The sequence below is a fragment of the Protopterus annectens genome, chromosome 9.part0 (assembly GCF_019279795.1).
Source record: "Protopterus annectens isolate FY-2018-M chromosome 9.part0, PAN1.0, whole genome shotgun sequence".
Taxonomy (NCBI): domain Eukaryota; kingdom Metazoa; phylum Chordata; order Ceratodontiformes; family Protopteridae; genus Protopterus; species Protopterus annectens.
This window is the reverse complement of record NC_056743.1, coordinates 17447370-17473256: the sequence shown is the minus strand read 5'-3', so window position 1 is coordinate 17473256 and position 25887 is coordinate 17447370. Positions and strand designations below refer to the sequence as shown.

The 25887-nt window shown below is 44.0% G+C and overlaps 1 protein-coding gene across 1 annotated transcript in view; it reads left to right on the top strand.

Annotated features, from left to right (window-relative positions):
• The window catches only part of CKAP5 (cytoskeleton associated protein 5), a 4315141-nt gene that overhangs the window by 3612529 nt on the left and 676725 nt on the right, over positions 1-25887 (top strand). Inside the window, exon 35 of the mRNA XM_044084803.1 lies at positions 25486-25673. Within this exon, the coding sequence (XP_043940738.1) occupies positions 25486-25673 (188 nt within the window). The remainder of the gene's footprint in view (positions 1-25485; positions 25674-25887) is intronic.

Below are 25887 nucleotides of genomic sequence, written 5' to 3'. Positions count from 1 at the left end.
ATAGATGGGGAAAGAAGGTTTATACGTCTGCAACCTTGGCAATTAGAGCCTTAAACTGCCCGTTTCATATGCTTAAATATCAACAGCATGTTATGGGATTATTGAACCAGAAAATTATGTTGATTTCTGAATGTGTGGAAAATAAAGAATTACAGGAATTATTGCATGCAGCAGAACAGGTTGGAAAGCATACTTTGCAATGTGGTTTTGATTCCTTGGAGGCCTCCTGTAGGGCCGCAGTTACTGGATCTGTGATTAGAAGGCATGCCTGGCTCAAGGAGCAAAATTTGCCTGATCATTTTAAAGCTAAATTGCTGGATGCACCTTTACAGCATGATACTCTGTTTGGTAATAAGGCAGAAGAGGTTTTAAAGAAAATGGAAGACAAAGCTAAGTCTATGCAAACTGTAAAAGTCTTCTTACAAGTGCAGCCACCAAGATTCAGTAGACACTGGCCTACAAAAAATTGGTCCTTTCCTGTGTCCAACAGAGCTTCACGGGGCAAATTCAGGTGCTCAAAGGGCTCTAGATACCAATCGCAGGATTCTTACAGGTCAAAGCAATGGTGTGCCTTTGCCTCCAAATCTGGAGGAAATAAAGCACAACCCTACAGTAAACAGTCTCAATGACGTCCCTCTGCCATCACCAAGCACTTCTCTTTTGGCAGCCTCCTTAGGGGGGAAACGAGCACTTCATGATCGAAATTGGCAGGACAAGTGGGGTACTAGATATAGTATCCCAGGGATACAGATTTAATTTCCATACCTTGCCAATTCCAAACGGTTGGCCAGATCTGCCACAAAATCAATGGGCAGAGGCACAGAAATAAGTGACGTCCCTCATAGATAATGGGGGCTATTCAGCCAGTACGAGAGCAGGAAAAAGGACAAGGGTTTTACTCGACTGTTCTTGGTGCCCAGAAAAGACCATGCCTGGCACCCAGTACTGGATTTATCGATTTTGAACACATTCTTGGACATACCAAAATTCAAAATGCTAACTTTGCAGCAGCTTCTGCCCATGCTGGGCAAGAACGCTTGGCTAGTGACTCTAGACTTAAGAGGCATACCTGCATATCCCAGTAAGGGAATCGTGCAGGAGATACCTCCGCTTCAAGGCTGGTTTTATGCATTACCAATTCTCTGCACTGCCCTTTGACTTATCTGCTGCGCCCAGGGTCTTTGCAAAGTGCCTGGCACCAGTAATTGTATTTTGCAGACAAAGAAGTATACAAATCTATCCTTACTTGGACAACTGTCTCATTCAAGCAGAAAACAAGGACATTCTTCTTCAACATCTGGTGTTTTTGAAAAGGCTTCTAACCTGCCTAGGGTACACAAACAAAAAGAAATCACAACTGGTACTCTCCCAAAAGATTACATTCCTGGGTGCAAACTTGAATACAACTGCCCAGATGGCTTAGCTTACGCCAGACAAACAAAGGCAACTGACTGTTTACTTCAAACAGATGGCAGCAAAAACCCAGTTATTTGCAAGACAGATTCTGCAGGCTTTGGTGTTCATGGCATTCTGAATTCTACTGATTCCATATTCAAGACTGCATATGAGGAAACTACAGTGGTACCTAAAAATTTATGGAGTCAACATTGTCACAGTCTGGAAACAATGATTCCTGTCATTCCCTGCCTACATCAGGAGTTTCTTTGGTGGGCAGAGACATGTCACCAGAACATGGGACGGTCTTTCACTCTACCCCCTACCAACCAAACCCGAAGTACAGACACGTCTGACTATGCTTGGGGGCCCACCTGGCGGGGAGATGCATTCAGGGCATATGGAGCCCAAAACAAATGCATCTGCATATCAACCAGAAAGAGATGTTAGCTGTTCAGAGTGCCCTGACAGCCTTCAAGGACTTATTTCATCCAGGACAACTACTGATAAAGATGGAAAACACCACGGTTATTTGGTACATAAACAAGCAGGGGGGCACACATTCCTACCCTTTTTGCAGACTAGGCATGGCATTGTGGGACACAGCCTTGATTTACCAAGTACATCTTCAAGCTCAGTTCCTGCCAGGAAAACAAAATACTCTGGCAGACGACCTAAGCAGAAACCTTATGGACTCTCATGAGTGGAAACTGGATCCACAAGTCTTCAGCATAACAAAGAAATGGGGGAGTCTGGACATAGATCTATTTGCCTCTCCCCAGAATTATCAACTGGACAAATTCTGCACAAGGACTCGTCACAGACAAGCATGGAAAGTGGATGCCCTATCCTTCAGTTGGAAAAACCTGTCAGTCTACGCCTTTCCTCCTCTGCCTCTTCTTCCCAAGGTCCTTCTAAAGGTCCGACAGGAAAAAACAAAAATTACTGTAATTACCCCGGACTGGCCTCGCCAGCACTGGTACCCAATCCTAAGGAATATGTCTCATCTCCCTCCTTGGTACTTAACTCAAATACCTCATCTACTATCTCAGCAGAACAATCAGATTGTGCACAATCAGCTCCAAACTCTGTACATGGCAGCATGGCTGATCATGTAGTTATTCAAACACCACCTCTCAGTAAATCTTTGATGGATGTAATTTTGGAAGCCAGTAGGCCTAGTACTAGAAAATCTTATGCTGATAAATGGAAGAGATTCTGTGCTTGGAACCAAGCACAAGGAATTGACACAGCAAAGCCAAATATTCCTCAGATTTTACAATACTTGACTAAGATGCTTGACAAGGGCCTATCTTTTTCATCAATAAAAATCCATGCCTCTGCCATTTCGGCTCATTACAACACAGAGCCACCGATCTTTTCTCATCCTTTGCTAAAACAGTATCTTAGAGGGACCAAAACTTTAAGGCCTCCCAGAAGATCACCAGTTCCTGCATGGGACCTCAAGTTTGTGTTGGAAAAGCTCACCCTGCCTCCATTTGAACCAGCTGCTACTGCAGATATAAAGTTTTTATCTTGGAAAACAGCTTTCCTTCTGGCAATCATTTCAGCAAGAAGGGTTTCAGAACTACAGGCCCTCATGGCTGTGGAGCCTTTTATTATATTTTACCCAGACAGGGTGTCCCTCAGGACCAATCCTTCTTTTATGCCTAAGGTGGTATCCAGTGTGGCTCTTAACCAAACTATTCACCTGCCAACTTTTTACCCAAATCCGCAGAATAAGGGGGAGTGGATTCTGCATTCCTTGGATGTACACAGACAACTAAGATTCTACTTAAACAGGACTACGTCTCTAAGAAAGTCTGAGCAGCTACTGGTGGCATTTGCTGCAGGATCAGAGGGAAAGGCTATTTCGAAGCAGACTATTTCAAAGTGGATAAACCACTGCATTCATTTCTGCTATTTGCATCATGGTAAACCGGTGCCCAAGGGCATTAGGTCACATTCCACCAGAGCTGCATCTACCTCAGCAGCTTTTCTCAGAGGGGTGCCAACCAAAGACATTCTAGAAGCTGCTACTTGGACTCCTGTTCATACGTTTACAAAGCATTATCATTTGCCTCTCTTCTCTAAGTCCAGGGCAGGCTTTGCCACTGCAGTTCTTCAGGGCTTTATAGCCGCTCCTAATTTTATTTAGTTCCAGCCTCCCATCCATAGCTTTGGGATTTTACCCAAATGTAATGACTGCAACAGTGAAACACGAAGAACATAGTACAGTTGTGTACACTTACCATAAATGTAGATGTTTGAGTGTATTCACTGTTGCAGTACAGGTTACCCACCCGCCATCCCCCTTTATTCTACAGCTTCTCTTTCCTTCACTATATTCTACAGCCTTTGTGGTGTATTTGCTTTTAGATGAAGGTAAAGTTTATGATGCGACTATTGCATGTATTTATAGTTTTATATCTATATATATATATATATATATTTGCTCCCCATTTGGGGGGCACCTGACATCTGGGGCAAGAAAAACTAAAGAAAATGACGTTGGCCGCCTGTTTTATACCCCTGACGACCTGACGTCATGGAAGTGGAGACAGCAACCGATGCAGGACCCTACACTTTGATATTCAGGCCAACTGAGGGCAACTTGCCAGCAGATTACCCAAATGTAATGACTGCAACAGTGAATACACTCTAACATCTACATTTATGGTAAGTGTACACAACTGTACTTTTCTACTCCAGGCTCTTCCTAGTCCCAAGGAAAGATGACCACTGGAGATTAATCCTAGATCCTTCCCACCTCAACCTCTTTCTGCAAGTGCTCACCTTTCGAATGATCACTCTGCAAACCCTTTTCCCTTTGATTTTACCTCAGGGGTTCTTGGCCACCTTGGACATAAAGGATGCCTACCTATGCATTTCTATAAGGACCAATTACAGGGACATACCTGCTCTTCTCTGTGGCCTCCTCCCATTTTCAATTTTCAGCCTTGGCCTTTGGGCTTTCTGCTGCACCAAGGGTCTTTATCAAGTGCTTGGCAGCTGTGGTATCCTTCTGCAGGACCCAAGGGATTCAAAATTTCCCTTACTAGACGAACTTCTCAGTCAGGCGGACCGCACAGATTCCCTGCTGCACCATCTACAGTCCGTAATTTCACTCCTGCAAGCAATGGGCTTCAAGATATATTACCACAAGCCCAACCTGACCCCCTCTCAGGATGTCATGAGGGCTTTCCTACCACCTCCAAAGATGGAAAACTTAAGGTAGTACCTGCTCACTATCCTTCAGGCCACAGACTTGGCTGCCAGGCAGTACCTCAGACTCCTGGGTCACATGGCACCGACCATTCCCATGTTGCCATTGGTGAGGCTCCACATGAGAAAGTTGCAATCGTACCCAAGGTCTGTATGAACACAGCGCACTCATCCTGTGGAGTACAAAATCCCCTTCTTGCCTTGTCTCCGAGATTCAGTGGTTGAATCAAGTGAACTACAGCCCAGGACTACCCTTACAGGCTCCCTTGCCAGTACAGGAGATGTACATGGATGCCTCAGAACTGGGGTGGGGAGCAGCCATGGGTTCCCTAAGAGTCCAGAGCACTTGGCCAGACTCCATCAAACAGGAGCATATAAATATCAGAGAGATGAGAGCTATTCTTGTGGCCCTAAAGGCCTTCCAACACATTCTGAAACAAGACCCACTAAAATTGTTCACAGACAGCCCTACATTTCTGTGATATATGAATAAGCAGGGGGCGACTAAAATCCTGCTTGCCACAAAACATGGGAGTCACGTTACAGGCAGTGTATATCACTTCAGAACAGAATACTCGGGTAGACAACTTAAGCAGGTCCATATCACAGTTCCACGAAAGGATGCTCAACAGGGATGTGTTCTTGGACATAGTCCACAGATGGGGGTACGCACCTCAGAAAGATTGTTTGCTTCCCTTATGAACAGACAGCCTCCAGTATTTTGCACCAGGCTGCCCAGTCTCTGCTGAGGGCAATGGGCACCTTCTCAATCTCTTAGAAGAGGATGTTTCTGTGTGCATCCCCCCACCCCAACCCCCCACTACTACAGAAAGTCCTACTGAAAATTCAGCAGAACAAACCAAAAATCTTGTTGGTGACTCCCTTTTGGTCAAGACAGCACTGGTTTCCCCCCCTTTCTGTGTTTATCCAGGGGCAATCACCACAAGTTATCTGACAGAGTGGACCTTCTCACACAGGACAAGGAATCTCTAATCCATCCCCACTTACAATCTCTGAACCTCACCCTGTGGGTGATAGAATTCTGATCCCTTACAGGCACCTCTACAATGAGGACATGCTCACTGTCCTGCAGGAAGCCAGGAAATCTAATGCTAGGAGATTTTGTATATCTAATTGGAAAAGATTCTCAACATGGTATCTACAAAGACAGTTGGATCCTTTCCAGGGTGATGTCCCTTTGGTACTATCATACCCTTATGAACTCTTGCAGACAGGGTTGACGTACTCCTCATTTAAAACCCACCTTGCTGCTATTTTATCTTGTCTGTCACTGGATCCTCCTTTGGCATCCAGATTGCCTGCAAAGTTCATCCTAAAGGGAGTGTGCTGCATCTCAGATCCCCCAAGAAACCCACCCCCCGGGACCTCAACTGTGTTTTGGAGAAGCTCACGGTTGCCCCCCTTTGAACCAACTTCTAAGGCTTCTCTGAAACACTGCACTTGGAAAGCAGTACTCCTAGTGGCCTTGACATCCGCTAGAAGAGTGTCTGAGTTATAGGTTCTCATGGCCTTTCCCCCTTTCCTCATGTTCTACAAAGACAGGGTAACCCTTAGGATCAACCCTTCCTTCGTGCCCAGGGTGGTCAATGAGCTATCCCTAAACCAAATTATTCACTTTCCTACCTTTTTTGCCCATCCTCAGAGTGAGACAGTTTTACATTCCCTTGATGTGTGCAGTCAGCTTAGGTTTTACCTAGACAAGACCAAATCTATGAGAAAATCTGACCAGTTTGCCTGCTTTCACCCCCAGGGGCCTGGGGAAAGAGTGACAAAACAAATTCAGCCTGGATCTTCAGAGCACTTTCTTTCTGCTGTGCACACCATGGGGTGTCCTTGAGGTCCAAAGTTAAAGCACACTCCACTAAGGCTATGTCTTCATCTGGGGCTTTCTTTAGGGGATGACACTGCCACCATTTTAGTGGCAGCTACCTGGACATCTGTCAACACTTTTACCAAGCAGTACATATTGAACCAAATTTCCAAATCCATGGCTGGATTTGCCAGGGCAATCCTCCATGGATTTATAGAGAATAGTTCCAAGCCACCACGCTTTTCTTCCCAGTGAGCTTTGACACTCACCCAGGAGTTTGGAATAATGCAACATGAGAATAGGACATAGAATACTTGTGTAAAATCTTACCATAACCATATATGTCCTTCTCGTCTGTGTTGCAGTATTCCTTTCCTCCCTCTTTCCTTTTTCCCTAAAACAGTCCCTTCTTGGATGGCACTGGACTTGTACAGTTTTCCTGGGACTGAGGTGCTCAGTTCTGAGGTCTGATGCATGCAGACATCACTTTTGTGGCTCACGTTACCTTAGCCAATGTCAGACGTCCCACACACCTTGCATTGACTAGAAGCTTTTGTATACTAGCCCGAACGTTCAGGTAACAAGAAAGGGAAACCCAAGAGTTTGGAATACTGAAACATGGAAGAGAAGGACATCTATGGTTATGGTAAGATTTTACACAACTATTCTTTCTCCATTGATGAGGCAGGAAACCTGTTTGCCAACTACTGTTAAATAGAAATTGGAAACCTGTTTGCAGACAACTGTTAAATAGAAATTCCAGAGGGCCTGATAGGTCATATTTCATGCTATGTGGAAGGCTTCCTGAGATATTGTTTGGGCCCTTTGATGCAGTGTTCTTGACCTTAGAGAGGGTATTAAAGACCTGTTCTCTAGTGTTAGCAGGGGGAGTTGTGTTTGATGGTATTTCCTGACAGAAGGTCGAAGTGGAGAGGGGTAAAGTTGGAGCTGAATTTGTCAGCCATTAGGTTTGCTATATCTTCTGGCTCTGTGTAGGTGGCTCCATTTACAATGAGTTCTGCACCCAATTGTTTTTCACCTTTGAGGTTGCAAACATAGCTAAAAAAAAATGCCTTGTTGGTCGTCCTTGGCGTGGGAGGCAAAATTTACTTCAAATTTGGCTTTGGTAGACTTTATCCTCTGAGCTGTTCGTTTAGTTTGAGAGTGCTTTTATCCTGCTGTGGGTGCAGCACCTCCTAATTTTTGCCACAGATTTCTTCCTTCTGTTATACAGCCTATTGGTTTTGTGATTCCACCAGGGTGGCTTATTTTTTTTGAGTTAGCTCCATACTTCCTGGTGGGTACAGCTGTCTCTGGGCAGCTATGGGCATGCGTGTATAGGGTTTCCATGCGCAGATCTGCATAGGCAGCAGTGTTCTCAGGATTTATGGGGGCTTGAAATGTTGCCAGGTTCTCACGTTTTATAGAAGGAAGTTAGCCTTGGTAATAGTACCTGATTATTCCAGGGTTAGCTGGGGGGTGAAGGTTAATTTTTACTTCAAAGGGAACCATTTTGTGGTCTGACCTTACCATGGAAGACATTACACTAGGAGGAGTGCAGCACTCCCATATTAGTGAAGAACAGATCCAGTATGGTTGTATCCCTGTTTGGTGTATTGACAATCTGGTCCAAGGAGTTTTACAAAATCCAGGAGTCTTTGTGCTGTACATTTCGTGTCGTATAGGATTCCCAGTTAATAGTGGGGTAATTAAAGTTACCCATGAATATGGTGTTAGGTTGGATGATGAGCGTTTCCTATAAGTTTAAATACATGGTATGGGTTTCCAGGGTCATAGAGGGGGACCTATAGCTTGTAAGGAAGTGGTATTGGATTTTTGCCTATGGTGATTTGAACATGGAGCAGCTTAAGTGAGTTGTCTTGTTTGACCAGCTTGTCTGTAGGCTTGTAGTTTTTTTTTTTCCTTGTAGATGCCTTGAATAGCAGCCAGACCAATCAGGAATGTCAAGCACAAACACTCACTACCCAACCAGAAGTAGTCAGGAATTGATGCATTCTGCTCCTTCTCTCAGCATGAGCAGAATATAAGTGCAGTTTCCAAGCCATTGTCTATAAAGCAGTTATTAAGCTTTCCAGTGATCAGTAGTCTCCAGGGATTAGTCCCTGTGTTCCTTACGTTGACAGGAGAAAACAAATTCCAAGGTGACCACTGAGAGTCAGAATGTGGGCTGTCCAGAAATTGGTGGTCTTGCAATAGATGTTGCAGATTTTAAAGGTAAGATGGGAAAAACATGGGTTAATATCCTAAGCACTGCAGTGTGCAGTAAGCAGTCAGATATGAAAGAGGGGGGTAAATTAAGCTTTAGCTAGCTAAGTGGAGAGCCACTAATTTTAAGAGCAAGATAGATTTAAAGGGGGTGGGCACTTTGTATTCTAGTTCTGTGGAATACAATGGGATGGCCAATAAATTTAAATAGTTGAAGGGGAATGATTGTGCTTACAACAGCCAATGAAAGGGGAAGAGGGAAGGAGATATGTGGTCAAATTTACATAAGGGACCGGCAGCTAGAAAGATAGTTTTGTTTGAGCACAACAATACTAGGGTGGGAAAAAAGTTCTGTGCCTCTCACAAGAGAGACAGCTGTGGTCTTTTTCCTAGTTTTAATATGCAAGTAAATGCAGAATACAAGCAAACCATATTGTAAATAAAACAAATCACAATATAAAAATACCAGGCAATAAAGTATTACAGAATACAGGAAAGCAAAAGCAAACTATCTGATGTCAGTCTTCACTCAGTTCTTGACTGTGGACTCTGTTCCGAGCCTCGGAACAGACACTGATGTTTTTCCAGGTCGCACCTCCCAAAACCCTCGAGCTAGGCTCTACCCATAATGCTCCCTCACAATTTACCGCTTTGTGGTGTCAGATGTGTTCAACCAATCTCTCGAGCTTTGGTAGTTATTGTAAGTTCTAATTTCTCATCTTAACTATTTCTGTGCATTGTATTTCTGTATACATTATTTTTATTTTCCTACCCGCTTCTTTTTCAGTAGTAGTACGTGACTGTTACCTTCCCTTTACCTCGCTTTCTACCCGTCAGTAATCTAACATGCCATTGTTGGTACTTGCTTTCCCTTCTTTTCTATTACCTTAGGGTAATCTCTGTTACCAGTGCTGGTAATTTTTCTCTCCATTAAAAAAAAAAAAAAAAAAAAATTCTCTCTCCTCCGTTTATCAGTTTGCGTGTGTGGTAGAGAGACTTAGGTTTCTGTCTTTAACTGTGGCTGACAAGTCTTCCAAAGCCACCTCTGGATTTAAAGGGTGCCAGAACTGTGACAGGAAGATGCCCAACTCATATGAAACACCCTTTGTGTCTACTGTCTGGGTGTTGTCCATCTCCAAGAGGATTGTGCCGTTTGTCATGGCTTCTTTGCCAGAACTTAAACATAATGAAAGAACAAGCTTATGTTAAAGGAGTGATTTTGAAGAGGCGATATCTGGTCCCAAGACTAAAGCCAGCTCTTCCTCCTCCTCTTCTTCCTCATCCAAAACAAAACAAAAAAAGGTCACATTCAGTTCCGACGAGTTCCTCGGAACCACCAGCAAAACTGACCAAACCTCCTTCGGTGTCAGCTGTTTTTTCGGCACCAATAGGAAAGGATATCTTGAACTTGACAAAAACTTTGGTGCAGACATCTAAGACTTTGGTACCATTTAAACTGTCGGTACCAAAGCTGCCTCAACTTTTTACCTTACCATGGACCTGTTTGCAGACCTAGAAAGATAGTTTCCCAACCTTCTACAGATGAAACTGTATACCTGGAGGCTTTTTGTGCCCAGCCCTCTACATCTTAAATCCCTCCACCCACTGACAAGCTTATAAAACTTAGCGCTCAGCGAGCATGGAAGAATCCTGACTCCATTGAACCGAACCCTAAGAGACCTGACCAGATTCTGTCTGCTCCAAAGGCTGAACAACATTGGGCCAAGAGTATTCCTGTAAACGCCATGGTGATAGCAGCAGCCACCAAAAAGGAACTTGCAGAGGAAAGTCGTACTATCCATCCTCCTAATTAGGAGTCTAGGACTATGGATAGGTTTGGGAGGCTCGTATATGCTTCATCGACCTTTGCTCTCAGGTCCTTGAATTATATGGCACACTTAACTAGACTGCAGTGAGATCTGATCAAAGAGCTTTCAGGCACTCTTGCAGGAGCAGTAGCTGAAGGGGTCGAAGATGAGGTTACTTTACAGCTTGCCACCCTTGAATCAATTTCTGATTTGTCCATGAGGCTAATTGCTCGTGCTGCTGAATAGGCGATGAACTGCAGGTTCAGGAGTAGCTATCAGGAGACACGCCTGGATGCGCTTGTGAGACTTTGCAGAGTGATTTAACTCATTCACTCCAGTGGAACTCAAGATGTTTGCACTGTAATTTCCAGTGGGCAGAGCCTGAGCCTTTCGACAGAATGAAATTGTCTTCACATTTCAAACAAATGTTCATATCTCTGGAACCATAGGGGTTATGAAAGAAGTGTCAATGGCAACCTTTTCAGCACAAGATATTTTTATGATGGTATTATTGAGGTTCTAGGTCATAAACAGAATTTTATAAGTCACAGTTAACACAGCAACAATTATGTTTGTAATATTTTGTAAACAACTAACAATATTACACTCATACTGTCAGTAGCATTGTATTCATCTACCCGAGAGCTTTTATACAAGGCTAAAGAGTTTTCTGTTTGTTGCTTGGTTGTTGAGATATTTAGAAAAATGTGAAAATATCTATATAAATTAATTTCATAAAAACAATATCTATTTATCTGCACTAGATAGCGGTCAAATATTAATGTAGCCAAGTTTGCCATTGTGTAAGCTTTAAGGTGAAATCTTTTAAAACCTTGAATATAGCATGGTTTTGGAATTATTGATGCAAATAGGAACAAGCAATAATGCCTGGAGGTGTCAATAGGAGTTAACTGCAGATGCACCTGGAGGCATCACTTGGAAATAATGAATTAAATCTTCTTTTGTCAATGCTCCATTTGACGTCTCATCCCTATTTGGACCCAAGGTTAAAGATGCACTAGCCAGATGTGGGAATGATGGAAAGACTCTCTCTCTCTGCAGTGGGCATACACTTCTCCACTCCTCAGTGGCCCTACTCCAAGAACCAGAGAATGAGGCTATGGTTCAAAAAAGATCCAAGGGCCTTTCCAAAACTCGCGTGCCAAGAGGTTCTCCTGGGGCAGAGGGAGAAGTAATAATGGAAGATGCCATCCAAGAGGCAGAAGTGGCCCACAGAATCAGGGGTCCAGAGATTTTCTGTGGTAACTCCTACTAGCACTCCTGAGCGGAGGCACGATTGCCTTCCTTTGGAGGCAGTTGGAGGGACGATTATCCCTGCACCAATCTGCCTGGTGCAAATGACATTGGACAGATGGGTGCAGGGAATCATTTCCAGAGGATACATCATTCCTGTTTCATCAAAACCAAAAGCAAAGAAAAGACTCCCAGATGTTCCACTCAGTCACATGGAAGCAGCAGTGTTGGAAATCCTAAAACTTCTTGACAAAACAGTCCCACCAGACCAGAGAGGATCTGGAATCTACTCAAGGTTCTTCTTAGTGCCCAAAACAACAGGGGACTGGAGACCCATTGTGGTTCTCAGCCACCTGAACAAATCAGTTCAACAAACCAAATTCCGGATGGTCTCTGTACAGTCAGTACTTCCATTTTTGGAAAAAGATGACTGGTTGTGCTCAGTAGATCTTCAGGATGCATATTACAACATAAAGATGAACAAGTGCTCCAGGAGATTCCTGCAGTTCCGGCTGGGAGCCAGTCACTATCAGTTCAGGACAACTGCCCTTTCCCTTTGGCCTCAGCACAGCTGCCAGGGTGTTTACCTAAATGTATGGCAGTGGTAGCAGTGCATCTCAGACTGCTAGGATTCAGAGTGTTTCCATATCTTGCCAACTGGCTCCTTACTGCTACCACCAGGTGTCAACTTGTTCAGGCAAGAGATTACACCCTTCATCTTTGCACCACCTTAGGAATCACAGTAAATTGCAAAAAATCTCATTTCCAATCCACACAACAGCTGGAATTCATTGGAACAATACTAGACACAGTCACGGAAATTGCATCATAGGTGTGTACTAGGCTAATGGCCCTGGAGTCTTTACAAGCCCTAGAATTGTCATCGTACCGCCCGACATTATATCCCAGTGCCTGTATCAGGTAGAGCCACTGGAGTGATTCCCCAGGGTGAACTTTGTATTACCCATCCACTCATCAAGATTTCTCTTGAAGAGGGGGGACAGCGAGGTGCTCTGCTTGGCATGTATGAGAAGTCTATTGCAGAGCATGAGCAGTCTCTGGGTGAGGAACCTGTCCCTCCAGCATGCTCTGTTGATTGTGGTAATGAGGTTGAGGTCTCTGTAGCTTGTGGTGCAGAGGGATTAGGATTTCTTTAGATGTAGCATTTCTAACAGAGCTTTGTCAGACATGGCTTTGTAAGTCCAGCAGAGATTGCCTCTAAGTTGCGATATGAGACAGAGAATACCTGGAGTCTTTTGAGTCTGTCCATGTAGGACATGTGTTTAATGCCTAGAATCCTCTTCGTGAGGTACTTCTGTGGCCTCTCCAGCTGTTGCATGTGTCTAGTGAGGTACATGCCAAATGGGGCATTATACTGTATTGGTCTAATAAGGGAAGAGCAAAGAGAGACGATGACCTCTCTTCCTGGATGCAAAACCCTTCATAATGAGATGTGCCACTTAGGACTTTCTGAGCACAGTGGCAATGTGGTGGTCGAAGGAGAGGTTGCTGTCAACCTGCGTCCCCAAATCTCTTATAACACCTTCAGTGTTCAGTGGGCTCCCATCGATGTGGTAATTAGTGGGAACTGAGTTTTTACCAAAAAGGATGATGCATTTTTTGTCGTTAAGCTTAAGGCCATGGTTTCGACACCAGTCATTTATCTCAGTGAGGCATTTCTGTAGGATGTCTGCATCACTTGGGGGAGTTAATAATGGCTCCCAGCTTGCAGTCTGCGAATTTGGTCAGCCAAAGTTCCTTTGTGTTGCCTTGGACTTCTGAGTAGTAGATGCCGAACAGGAGAGGACTCAGGACCGATCCCGGTGGGACTCCACTCGTTAGTGGTCGGCAGTCTTTTTGGAGTCCACTACTTTCACACTGTGTTCTGCCTGTGAGCCAGTTTGCAACCCAGCTAGTGATATAGGGTTTGATACCTAGTTTGAGTTCATCAGTAATTCCCAAGTGAGAAATGGTATCAAAGGCATTGGGTAGATCGAAGTAGGCTGTATTCACATCCTTTCCTTCATCCACAGCCCTGGTGACTGAAAGTAGTCAACCAAGTTGAGCAGGCATGATCTCCCTTTCACAAAGCCAGATTGGGTGGGGTCTAGAGTTTGAAGATTTCCTATATCTTTGTTAATCAGGTCCATGATGATGCACTACATAGCTTTACATATCTGACTCATCAGGCTAATGTGGCAGTAATTCCCAGGGACTGTAGTCGCTGTCTCTCTCCATAAAGGCAGTTTGCTATTCAGTAGGGACAAAGTCTGATGTGAGGCTGTGACTGAACAGAGCATACAGATGTGATCCCAGTTTGCTTTGTAGTTCATGTAGAACACAGCCAGGGATATTATTGGGTCCTATGGAAGCTGTATTCTTGGCCTTAGACAATGCAGCTTTAACATGTACTGCAATAATGCTGGGTGCCTGGCATATCTGTTAGCTCAGTGTAGGAGGTATCAGTGTGCAGTAACTCAGAGCAAATCTGGGTATTGCCGTGGATGTTCTTGATGTAGCTATAGAAGGCTTTGTGATTGTTTTTAGTGTCTTCCACAATTCTGCCTTCATAGCTGGCTTTAGAGGATTTGATGAGGGATCTCAACTTTTTGTTGAGGTGAATAAGGGAGTTTTTCCAGTATTGGGACTTTACCTTTTTCTGCAACAGTTTCTTCCTTCTGTTGTAGACTTTATTAATGGCAGGGGACCACCAGATTGGCTTCCTTTTTCTGGGGGAGGGCGTCTTGGTTCTGTTGGGTATGGCTAGTTCCATGCATTTATGTACATGTTCGTACAGTGCATTGGTGTATGATTCAGCAGTTGTGCAGCTATTTTCTATTGGCTTGGGTGCCGTGAAGTTAGCCACCTCTGTTTTTTAGGAGTCCAAAGTCATCTTTGGAGAAGTTTTTCAAGGTGGTTACCTTTGTCTGTGTGTGTGTGTGTGTGTGGGGGGGGGGGTTATTTCCATGGTGATTAGTTTATGGTCGGGTCTGACCAGGGAGGGATTGACTATTGGTGTATAGCAGCAATCCAGGGCATTGGAATTGACAAATTCCAGGAAGCGCTGGGCCAATGTGTTGGTGCTTGAGTAGTTTTCCCAGTTGATAGAAGGGTAGTTGGTCTCCTAGTAAGATAGTGTTGGGTTGGACCTTGATAGATTCCAGGGTGCTTAGGAACGTGGAGTGAGTGTCTAGGGACATGATTGGAGACCTATAGCAGGCTATGACGTTGATCGCTGTCTTATCTAATGTTGTACCTGAAGTATTGCAGATGCGTTATGCTAGGCTAATAGTCTGGAGGTGTGCATATCCTTTATGAATATGGAGACACCGCCGCCTTTGGAGCTTTGGTTCATGTTTCAGGGCCGAAAGATGTGGAATGAGTTATAGCCTGGTAGCACAGGGGTGTTTTTTGCTGCTTTAAACCTGGTCTCCATTACAGCACAAATGTCGATGTTCTCCCATTAGAAAGGCTTCAGAGGATCATATCACAAGTAAACTGCTTCACTCGAAACAGAAGTGTTCCGGCAAGACTTATTCTGCAGGCTTTAGGGTCAATAGCATCCACTATTACCCTAGTCCCCTTGGCCAGATATTGCAAGCGGATTCTTCAATGGCTTCTGGCCTCCCAGTAATCATTATTAAGCCAACCAATATCTTATATTTTGATCATCAATCTCTGTAAGTAAGACCTTTCTTGATGGCTTCAATCCAATAAAATCTTGTTGGTCCTCCTTTTCTTCCTTCCTCAACCCAAAGCCATGGTGACCATGTATGCTTCCTAGATATGGGGTGGGGGGGGGCGCATTATCTGGGAAGGGCCGTCCAAGGCGCTTGGTACCAGATGGAGGTCAGTTTGCACATCAGTGTTTTAAAGATGAGAATGGTGCTCTTAGCATTGCAAACATTTCAAGATGACCTCCCCTGTTGGAACAGTGGCAATACAAACAGACATCTTGGTAGTCAGGTACATCAACAAACAAGGGGGAACCAAATCTTACCTGTTTGTCGAGAAGCCCTCTGAGTTTGAGAGTGGGAAATTTCTTTCAGCTGCTTTCTAATGGTAACACACATTCTTGGGAGCTCCAATGTGATTGCAGATAAGTTGAGCAGAGCCATCCTGATGCCTCACGAGTGGTCTCTGAATTCAGTAATGATGGAAAAGATATTCCCACACTGGGACCAATCCCTTGCTGTGATCTATTTGCGTCCCCTCTGAACAAGTGCAGCAGTTACTTTTCCCTGACACCCCCCCCCCCCGCGCACATAGTCACCCAGAGAGACTCTTCTCCAGTATTGCCCCCCCCCTCCCGATCTTCTGTATGCCTTTCCCCTGACTCCCCTTGTATGTCAGTTTCTAAAGAAAGCCAAAAGGTCGAAGAACATAATAATCCTCATTGCTGCATTCTGGCTTCAACAAGTCTGGTTTTCCTTCGGCCTCATCTACTTCGGAAACCTTGGAATCTGGACCCAGCTCTGGACCTGTTATCTCACCCAGAAGGAATGGTTCATCCGAATCTTCAGCAACTCAAGTTCACTGCATGGCTTCTCCAGTTCCCATGATTGCCGTCTTCCCTTACTCCCCCAATAAAACAAATTATTTTGGCCCACCATAAACCTTCAGGTAGAAAGCTGTACCACAACAAATGGTTAACATTTGCTAGATGGTCGTTTGACAGTAATATTGACAGCTATGCAGCAGCATCTCTGGATAAAGAGTTCCTAGCCTTTATCATTCTGGCTTCTCAGCTTTTACCATTCGAGTACATCTTGCTGCTATATCAAAGATCCATATTGGTTTTGATGGTTCTTCACTTATGTCTCATAAACATTGTAAGGCCTTTTAAAAGGAACTTTAATGCTAAGACCGCTGTTTAAAGAGCCCATTGCTCCATGGGATTTACCCTTGGTCCTACAGTCTCTCCTTTCATCCCCCTTTGAACCTTCTGCAACTTGTGATTTAAAGTTTTTGTCCTGGAAAACTTGTTTTTGACCGCTGTCACTCCAGCAAGAAGAATATCGGAAATTCAAGCCCTAACCTGCAGAGCCCCCTACTTCATTTTTCATAAGGACAGGGTCTCCCTCAGACAAATCCATCCCTTTTGCCAAAGGCTGTTTCAGAATGAAATATCAGTCAAACCTTACAGTCTTTTTCCCTAATTTCTGTAGTAAGGGAGAGTACTGCCTGCACTTATTAGATGTTCACAGGCAATTACGGTTTTACCTTCATAGAACAAAGAACATTAGAAAATCTGTCCAACTGTTGCCTCTTGCCTTGGGTAACCCTGTTTCAAAGGTTACCTTAACCAAATGACTTTGGGATTGTCTCAGGTTTATTTATCACGCAAAGGAAATTCACCTAACACATTCTGTGAGAGCTTGTTTTTACTACAGCTGTTGCAACTTTTGCAGTTTTTCATGCTAGAGTTTCTTTAGATGACATTTGATGTTCATCGTGTTACACTGCTGCAGTCATTACACTAGGGCTATCCTGCCATCAGGCGGTCCCGCAGTCGGTTGCTGTCGCTTCTTCCCTGACGTCAGTGCGCCAGGGGTATACAAGATGAATTAGACGCCATTTTCTTCAGTCTTTCTTGCCGTGCGGTGCCGGAAGCAGAAGCAGTTCGCAAGTGCCGGTCGGCCGACTCCTGAGATTTTCGAAGTCGAATTTCAGATCCAAAGTCTTCAATAAAGCTAAGTACCCCGTTGGGGAAACTTTTGTCTTGCCTCAGGCCGATGTCAGAAAAAGTTAATTGTATTTCTTGTGGGAAGCAAATACCTCATAAGGACTTCCACTCTTACTGTATTCCATGCCTAGGCCCTGATCACAACGTCACTAGTTGTCTGTTTTGTGCTAGATTTAACAAACGCACTATAAAAAGACATTTTGATTTTGCTTTGCACTACTTTGGCCGAAGGTTCAATTATACAATGCCGTTGGATCATCCGGCGACCTCAATACCAAAAAAACGCAAAGACAAGGATAAAGGCAGGCATCCGAGGTCCAAAACAGACGACGAAACCTCTTCTAGGCCAGTCACCGGTTCACTGGTTCTCAGTGAGGCGCTTTTGCAGCCCCTGACACCCACTACCTCAGAGCCACAGGCCGCTTCCGACTCCCACGTGGAGAAATCTAGGCCTCTGGAAACTCAAGGTATTGGGCCTACGGAAACTAATCCCTCAGATGGGTCCAGAGCCGCTGAGCAGGCATCGGCTTCTGGGGTGTTTTCAGACCTTCACAACTTACCATTCAAACAACAGCCAAGACAAAGGTACCATTAAAGACAAAGAAACAAGTACAGCATTCTCCTGGACAGTCCTCCATGCCTAAGAAACAGATGCTTAAAATGGCCGAATACCTCATTACTCTAATCAGGGGTTCCCATCCCCCTCCTGAGAAAAGGCCTAGGCAGGATACAGACTATGACTCCCCTGATCAGGTTTCCATTTCCTCTGATTCCTTTTCAGACCAGGGATACTCCCTAACCCCCCTATGAGGACTCTGATGCTGAAGAATCTATCCCTTCAGCCTCTCCTCCTAAGGATTATTCTTTTGAGGAAACTTTACATACCATGAGGGAGCATTTCCATTGGGAAAGCCAGGACTACTCAGAATCCAAGAAAAGGCTCAGGGATTTCCTCTTATTGCCTCAACACAGGCCCCTAGCTATTCGCCTGTGCCTAGATATTGTGGATGATGTGTTCTCTGAATCCAGTTTATCTCCTGATTCTTTGCCCCCTGCTCCAGCCAAGCCAGATAGGTATTATAGAGGCCCTGACTCTCACAAGTTTCTTTACAAAAACCCTTCTGCTGATCCAGAAACTATTTCCCAGGGTCCAAAAGGGGTAAAGGCTTCCATTGCAAAAAAATCCAGTACCCTCTGAAAGAGATTCCAGAGCTTTGGATAGATGGGGGAAGAAAGTATACACTTCTGCAACTTTAGCAGTAAGAGCTTTAAATTGCCAGTTTCACATGCTTAAGTACCAACGATATTTAATGGCTCAGTTAAAACAGAAAATGCTTGCAAGCACAGAAGCTCCTGATTGTAAAGAAATGCAGCATTTATTGCATACAGTTGAACAGGTGGAAAAACATACTCTGCAATGTGGTTTTGATTATTTAGAGGCCTCTTGTAGAGCCGCAGTTACAGGTTCTGTGATTCGAAGACATGCCTGGTTAAAAGAACAAAGTTTACCTGATCATGTTAAGGCAAAATTGTTGGATGCTCCTTTACAGCATGATACTTTGTTTGGTGTTAAGGCAGAGGAGGTGTTAAAGAAAATGGAGGATAAAGCTAAATCTATGCAAACAGTCAAGGATTTCTTACAGGCCACCTCGGTTTAGCAGAAATTGGCCAACAAAGAATTGATCCTTTCCAGTGTCAGACAGGCCATAGAGAGGCAGATACAGACGCCCAAGAGGCAGATCTCAACCCCAAGGCTCAAACAGACAACGACAGTGGGGCACCTCAGCCCCAAAAGGTGGTGAGGACAAATCTCAAACTTACAGGAAACCGTCACAATGACTTACCCCTTCGTATGCCAAGCACGTCCCTTTTGGAAGCTCCCTTAGGTGGGGGAACTAGCACTTTTTTCTCAAAACTGACAAACAATCACCCAAGACAAATGGGTCTTGAATATTGTGTCTCATGGTTACAGATTCCACTTTCATACTTTACCAAGGCTAAAAGGAATGCCAGACCTGCCACAAAATCAGTGGACAGAGGCACAAAAACAAATTTCAGTCCTCATGGACATGAGAGCTATTCAAAAAGTACCACAACAGGAACAAGGACAAGGATTTTACTCAAGACTCTTCCTGGTCCCCAGAAAGGACAAGGCCTGGAGGCCCATACTAGACCTTTCAATTCTGAATACTTACCTGGATATTCCGAAATTCAAAATGTTGACATTACAGCAGCTTCTACCCATGCTGGGCAAAAAGGCTTGGCTTGTTACTCTGGACCTCAGAGAGGCATACCTGCATGTCCCTATCAGACAAAATTGCAGAAGATACCTCAGATTCAAAGCTGGTACAATGCACTACCAATTCTCTGCACTGCCCTTTGGCTTATCTACTGCGCCCAGGGTCTTCACAAAGTGCCTGGCACCAGTAATTGCATTTTGCAGACAAAAAGGAATTAAAATATATCCATATCTGGATGACTGCCTCATTCAAGCAGAGACAAAGGACATTCTTCTACAGCATCTGGCATTTGTAAAAAGGTTGCTAATTTCTGTAGGGTACGCAGTAAAGGAAAAGAAGTCAAAACTAGTGCCCTCGCAACAGATTATATTCCTGGGTGCCAGCTTAAATACGATGGCCCAGATGGCTTACCTCACGCCAGACAAGTTCAATTAACTCAATATTTTCAATTGCTGGCAAGAAAGTCCCATCTCCCTGCAAGAAAAATTCTGCAGGCCCTGGGATTCATGGCATCCTGCATACTACTAATACCATATGCCAGACTGCATATGAGGAAATTACAATGGTACCTGAAAAGTGTTTGGACTCAACACTCTGACAGTGTAGAAGCAGTAATACCAATGATTCCCTGCCTACAACAGGAGTTTCGATGGTGGGCACAGGCATGTCACCTAAACACGGGTCAGCCTTTTACCCAACCCACAGCCAGGCAAACTCTAACAACAGATGCTTCGGATTATGCCTGGGGAGCACACATGGCAGGAAAATGCATTCAGGGCAAGTGGACCACAGACCAGATGCATCTTCGCATCAATCAAAAAGAGATGTTGGCTGTTCAAAATGCCCTAACAGCTTTCATGGACCTTCTACATCCAGGACAATTACTACTAAAGACAGACAACACCACAGTAATGTGGTACATAAACAAGCAAGGGGGCACTCATTCTTATCCCCTATGCAGGCAAGCCATGACCTTGTGGAACACAGTTCTAACGTATCAAGTTCAACTGCAAGCACAATTCCTGCCAGGAAAGAAAAATACTCTGGCAGACGATCTAAACATAAATATCGTGGACCCTCACGAATGGAAATTGAATCCACAAATCTTCAGCATGGTAATGCAAAAGTGGGGATGCCCAGACATAGATCTTTTTGCCTCCCCACTGAATTGCCAACTACAAAAATTCTGCACAAGGACTTATCACAAACAAGCATGGAAAGTGGATGCTCTTCTGTACAGCTGGAAAAACCTAAATGTTAAGGCCTTCCCGCCACTGCCTCTCCTTTCAAAGGTACTCCTAAAAGCCAGACAAGAAAAACCACAGATGATCCTGATTGCTGCAGACTGGCCACGCCAGCACTGGTACCCTATCTTAAGGAACTTGGCTCAAGGCTCATCATGGATTTTGGCTCAAATTCCACACCTTCTGACTCAACAAAACAATCAGATCCTGCACGGTCAGCTCAAAACCCTAAACCTGGCTGCATGGCAGATACATTAGTCAAACAGACAACACCTCTCTCTAAAGCTGTTATGGATGTCATTTTGGAGGCCAGGAGGCCTAGCACCAGGAAAGTTTACTCAGAAAAATGGAAGAGATTCTGCGCCTGGAACCAGGCTCAAAGCCTTGACCCTCTTGTTCCAAACATTCCTCATATTTTACAATACTTAACTGAGATGCTGGACAGAGGCCTATCCTTTTCATCAATTAAGATCCACGCCTCTGCCATTTCAGCACATTACAACACGGATCCTCCTTTATTCTCTCATTCCTTGCTAAAGCAGTACCCCAGAGGGGCAAAAAACATAAGACCGCACCGGAGAGCACCAACTTGGGACCTCAATTTCATTTTGGAAAAACTGACCCTACCACCTTTTGAACCAACCATACAGCCGATCTAACATTTTTATCATGGAAAACAGCTCTGCTCCTGGCAGTAACTTCAGCACGAAGAGTCTCAGAGCTACAGGCATTAATGGCAGTGGACCCTTTTATAATTTTTCATCAGGACAGGGTATCTTTAAGGACAAATCCTACCTTTATGCCAAAGGTGGTATCTAGTGTGGCTCTTAACCAAACCATCCATTTCCCAACTTTTTATCCAAACCCCCAGAATAAAGGGGAGAAACTTCTGCATTTTTTGGGCATACACAAGCAGCTACGCTTCTACGTGGATAAAACAAAGGCTTTCAGGAAAACTGAGCTACTGTTTGTAGCATATGCTGCAGGATCACAGGGCAAGGCTATCTCAAAGCAGACTATATCCAAATGGATAGGACACTGTATTCGGTACTGCTACACACCGCATGGAAAATCAGTCCCAAATAACATTACGCCACATTCCACCAGGGCAACGGCCTTTCTCAGAGGAGTACCTACCAAGGAAATTTTGGAGGCTGCAACTTGGAGTTCAGTGCACACCTTTACCAAGCATTACCACCTGCCTCTTTACTCTAAATCCAGAGCAGGATTTGCCACTGCAGTTCTGCAGGGCCTCATAGCCCATCCTAATTCTTTATAGACCAGCCACCCAACCTCAGCTTTGGGATTCTACCCAAGTTTAATGACTGCAGCAGTGTAACGCGATGAACATAGTACAGTTTTGTACCTACCATAAATGTAGATGTTCGAGTGTTCACACTGCTGCAGTCCGGGTTACCCTCCCTCCATCCCCTCTGAACTAGCTGGACTTCTCTATACCTTTCTATCCTATACAACCTTTCTGGTGTATTCGCTGGTAACTGAAGGTATTGTTTTTATTATATATTTTTGATTAGCAATATGTATTGCCTAACTACTTGGGGGCACCTGACATCTGGGGCAAGAAAAACTGAAGAAAATGGCGTTGGATGCATCTTATATACCCCTGGCGCACTGACGTCAGGGAAGAAGCGACAGCAACCGACGTAGGATCAAGACTTTGGAACTCAGGCCGACTACGGGACTGCCTGACAGCAGGATAACCCTAGTGTAATGACTGCAGCAGTGTGAACACTTGAACATCTACATTTATGGTAGGTACAAAACTGTACTTTCAGCAGTTACATGGTTATCTTCTCATACCTTTATTACTGGTTACAAATTGGACCAAGTCTTTAGAGGATATACATCATTTAGTTCAATGGTGCTCAGGAGTATTCTTCGTGAGACCTCCCAAGATTCAGGTAGCTAGGGACTCTATCCCACAGTCAAGGATTGAGTGAAGATTGACATCAGATAAAGAAGTTGTCTTACCATAATTTTCCATCTGTATTGTCGATATTCACTAATCCTTGACTCCCCCTCCCTCCTTCCCCCTGCCTAACATTCTTAGACTGAATATTCACAAAGCCTGGCTACATTATAGGGACACAGATATGGTCTCTTATTTGTTACTTTTTATCTGTCTGTCAGTATCATAGGCAAACTCGATCTGAGGTAATTTGTGAAGGAGCATAATGGGTAGAGCCTAGCTCGAGAGTTTTGCGAGGTGTGAGCTGGAAAAATGGCTGAGACAGTTGACAACACAGATGGGAACATTATGGTAAGACACAACTTATTTTTTCTCTCGCAACAGGTTGTGGCAGAGTCTGGGTGAGCTTTTCCAGTAAAGTCTAGCAGAGTATGTGAGCTAACACCGCAGAGAAAGTGGGTTGAGCTGTGCCTGATGGTTGTCTAAATTATTTCCCTTCTAGGTAGACCCTTGCTGTGGTGAAGGGGAACAAATTGGTCAGTTGACATGAAGGATGCTGATGGCTGACAAGACAGCAGGTGGTAAAAACAGAACTCTCAGAGGTCACAGCCATGACTCATTTTCAAGCTCTGCCAGTTTATCTCAACACAGCCCCAAGGGTATTAGTGTATGACAGTGGTCAGGTCTCGTGTGAGGCTTTAGGGAATTTGAATATTCCCTTTTCTAGTTGACGGTCAGTGTGCCTCACCAGGGAGTCCCTCAGAGATTTAAGTAATTTTATTATTCCTGCTTTGTCTTCAGGAGTATCTGTCAACAAAGATAAATCTCAACTGAAACTCCCTCAGAATTTTGTTCTTATCATTCGCCATTTGAATAGTATTCGCAGGATACTGCCCAACTGCCTCAAGACTGTGTCTTTGCTGTTCAGTTTGACATGTCATATGAACTGTCCCACCACTGTATGTAATTTACAAAACATTAGGCTTAATCGCAAACATAATTTACTTGGACACTTCATGAGAGTATTGCAGTGAACACTTATTTGAAACATGACCTGAACGGGCCCCATCCATCTTTCTGCTACCCACTGATATCACTTTGTTTTATGGCTGGACTACTGGAATTTGAGCAAGGAAAGCCCCATTGTGTTGCCTCTTTCAAAGGCTACTTGTTACCATGGACACCTGTGCTCTTTGATGGAGGGAGGGGCAGTGTTCAAAGAAAGCAATGAATGTGGTCCCAAAAGGAGACCAGTCTTCACATTAACATACTGGAGAATGGGGTGGTGTCCTTGCGTTGCAATTCTTTCAGAACGTCCTTTTCCCAGAGTGTTAAACCCATCCGCATTGACGACAACATGGCAGTAGTGGGGTACATCAACAAACATGGTGGCACCAGATCCTATCCCCTCTGTAGGAAAGCCATGAGAGAATGAGAATGGAAGACCTGTAAGCAGTTTTCTTTTAGAAATTCACATTCCAGGTGGGCAGGCACAGCAGGTGATTCTTGCCTCGTGAGAGATCCCTCAATCCACATGTAGCACAGACCTTGTTCCTTGGCTGGGGGAATCCTTCCTGCTGCGTGCTTTCATCCCTGGCCATCCCAAAGTGCAGCAACTTTTTTTCCCTTCTCCCATCACAGAACCAACTCAGAACAATTCTTTAATCCATCATTGGTTGTCAGATCTTTTGTATGCTGAGGTGTGAGGTCAACTGTTTTGTATCTAGGCTTTCTGTGATGCAGGTTCTGTGTGTGGGGAAAAAATATATGCACACACATGCACGCACATATATACATAGTGTGTGTGCTAAAAAATCAAAACCATGTAAGGTCAGCAGCAAAAGATAGACAAAGTTGACACATGACTACTCATGAGCCAAGCGATCCTCTTAGGACATACAGGTTAAAAGCTCCCCACCCTCTGCAGGATGGCAAGCCCCCCCTGCACCCCAGCTATCATTTTAAATTACAACTCCCAACATCATGTGGAAAGGGCACATTTGCCATCTCCAGTAATGTAGCAGTTTTGTTCACCAGATGTCTGCTTTTGACCACAGTTGACTTAATTACTGGCTTATTTGGAGGAGGGGATTAATATGTTATATGCAAGTAGAATTCAGCAGCATTTAACTGTAATTTAGTGTTGACTAATGGGCGATTGCCTTTTGTTGGCTTGGGGATTTAGATATCTTGAGATGCTGTTACTGTTAAACTCCTTAAAACTTGTTTACGTTGCTGTAACATTGGGACCCATGCCTCTCAACTGTACCTCATTACGAGGAACGTACCTCATTTGGCATCTTAAAAAGTTCATGTTCCACATTGAAAAGGTCTGTCACACATTCAGTGTTAGGAATTTTTAAATTGATATTCATGATTAATCAAAATGAATCATATTAATTCATTAAAAGATCTTTTTGACAAGTAAACCAGCATATTTTAAGCACCCTATGACCTTCCTAGTAGAAGTTGTTAGTCACCCATTTGTTCCACATTGAGAGCCAGTGTTCCTCATTGTAGAGATGTAAAGTTGAGAGCTATGTTGGGACCAACATTTAGTTTAAATAGCTGCCCAGAGTTGATGCTATTATTTTTTAATATTTTGTACTTTTTGCAAATATAAACATTTTATTTTCATTATTTTAGCTATTTCAGTTGGAAAGTCTAGCACGAGAGGCATCAATGGGTGTGCTGAAAGATTTGATGCACGGTTTAATAACACTGATGCTGGATTCAAGGGTGGAGAAACTAGAGGAAGGGCAGCAAGTTGTTCGTTCAGTTAACCTCCTGGTAGTCAAAGTGTTAGAGAGATCGGACCAGACCAACATTCTGAGGTAAGAACTGTAAGTAGTGTTTTAGAGACTTGTTTTATGCATAAAGTATACCTACAGAGAGACCATCTATATGTAGACATTTGTGATTAAATCTGTTCGTGGTAATTTGTGTATAGGGTTAGGCACATTATTAGGAGCTGAAAGATTGACAGTGTTCTTAGAATACTGAAGTCTGAACCCAGAATTCAAGTATCTGCCTTGGGAAACTGAGCAT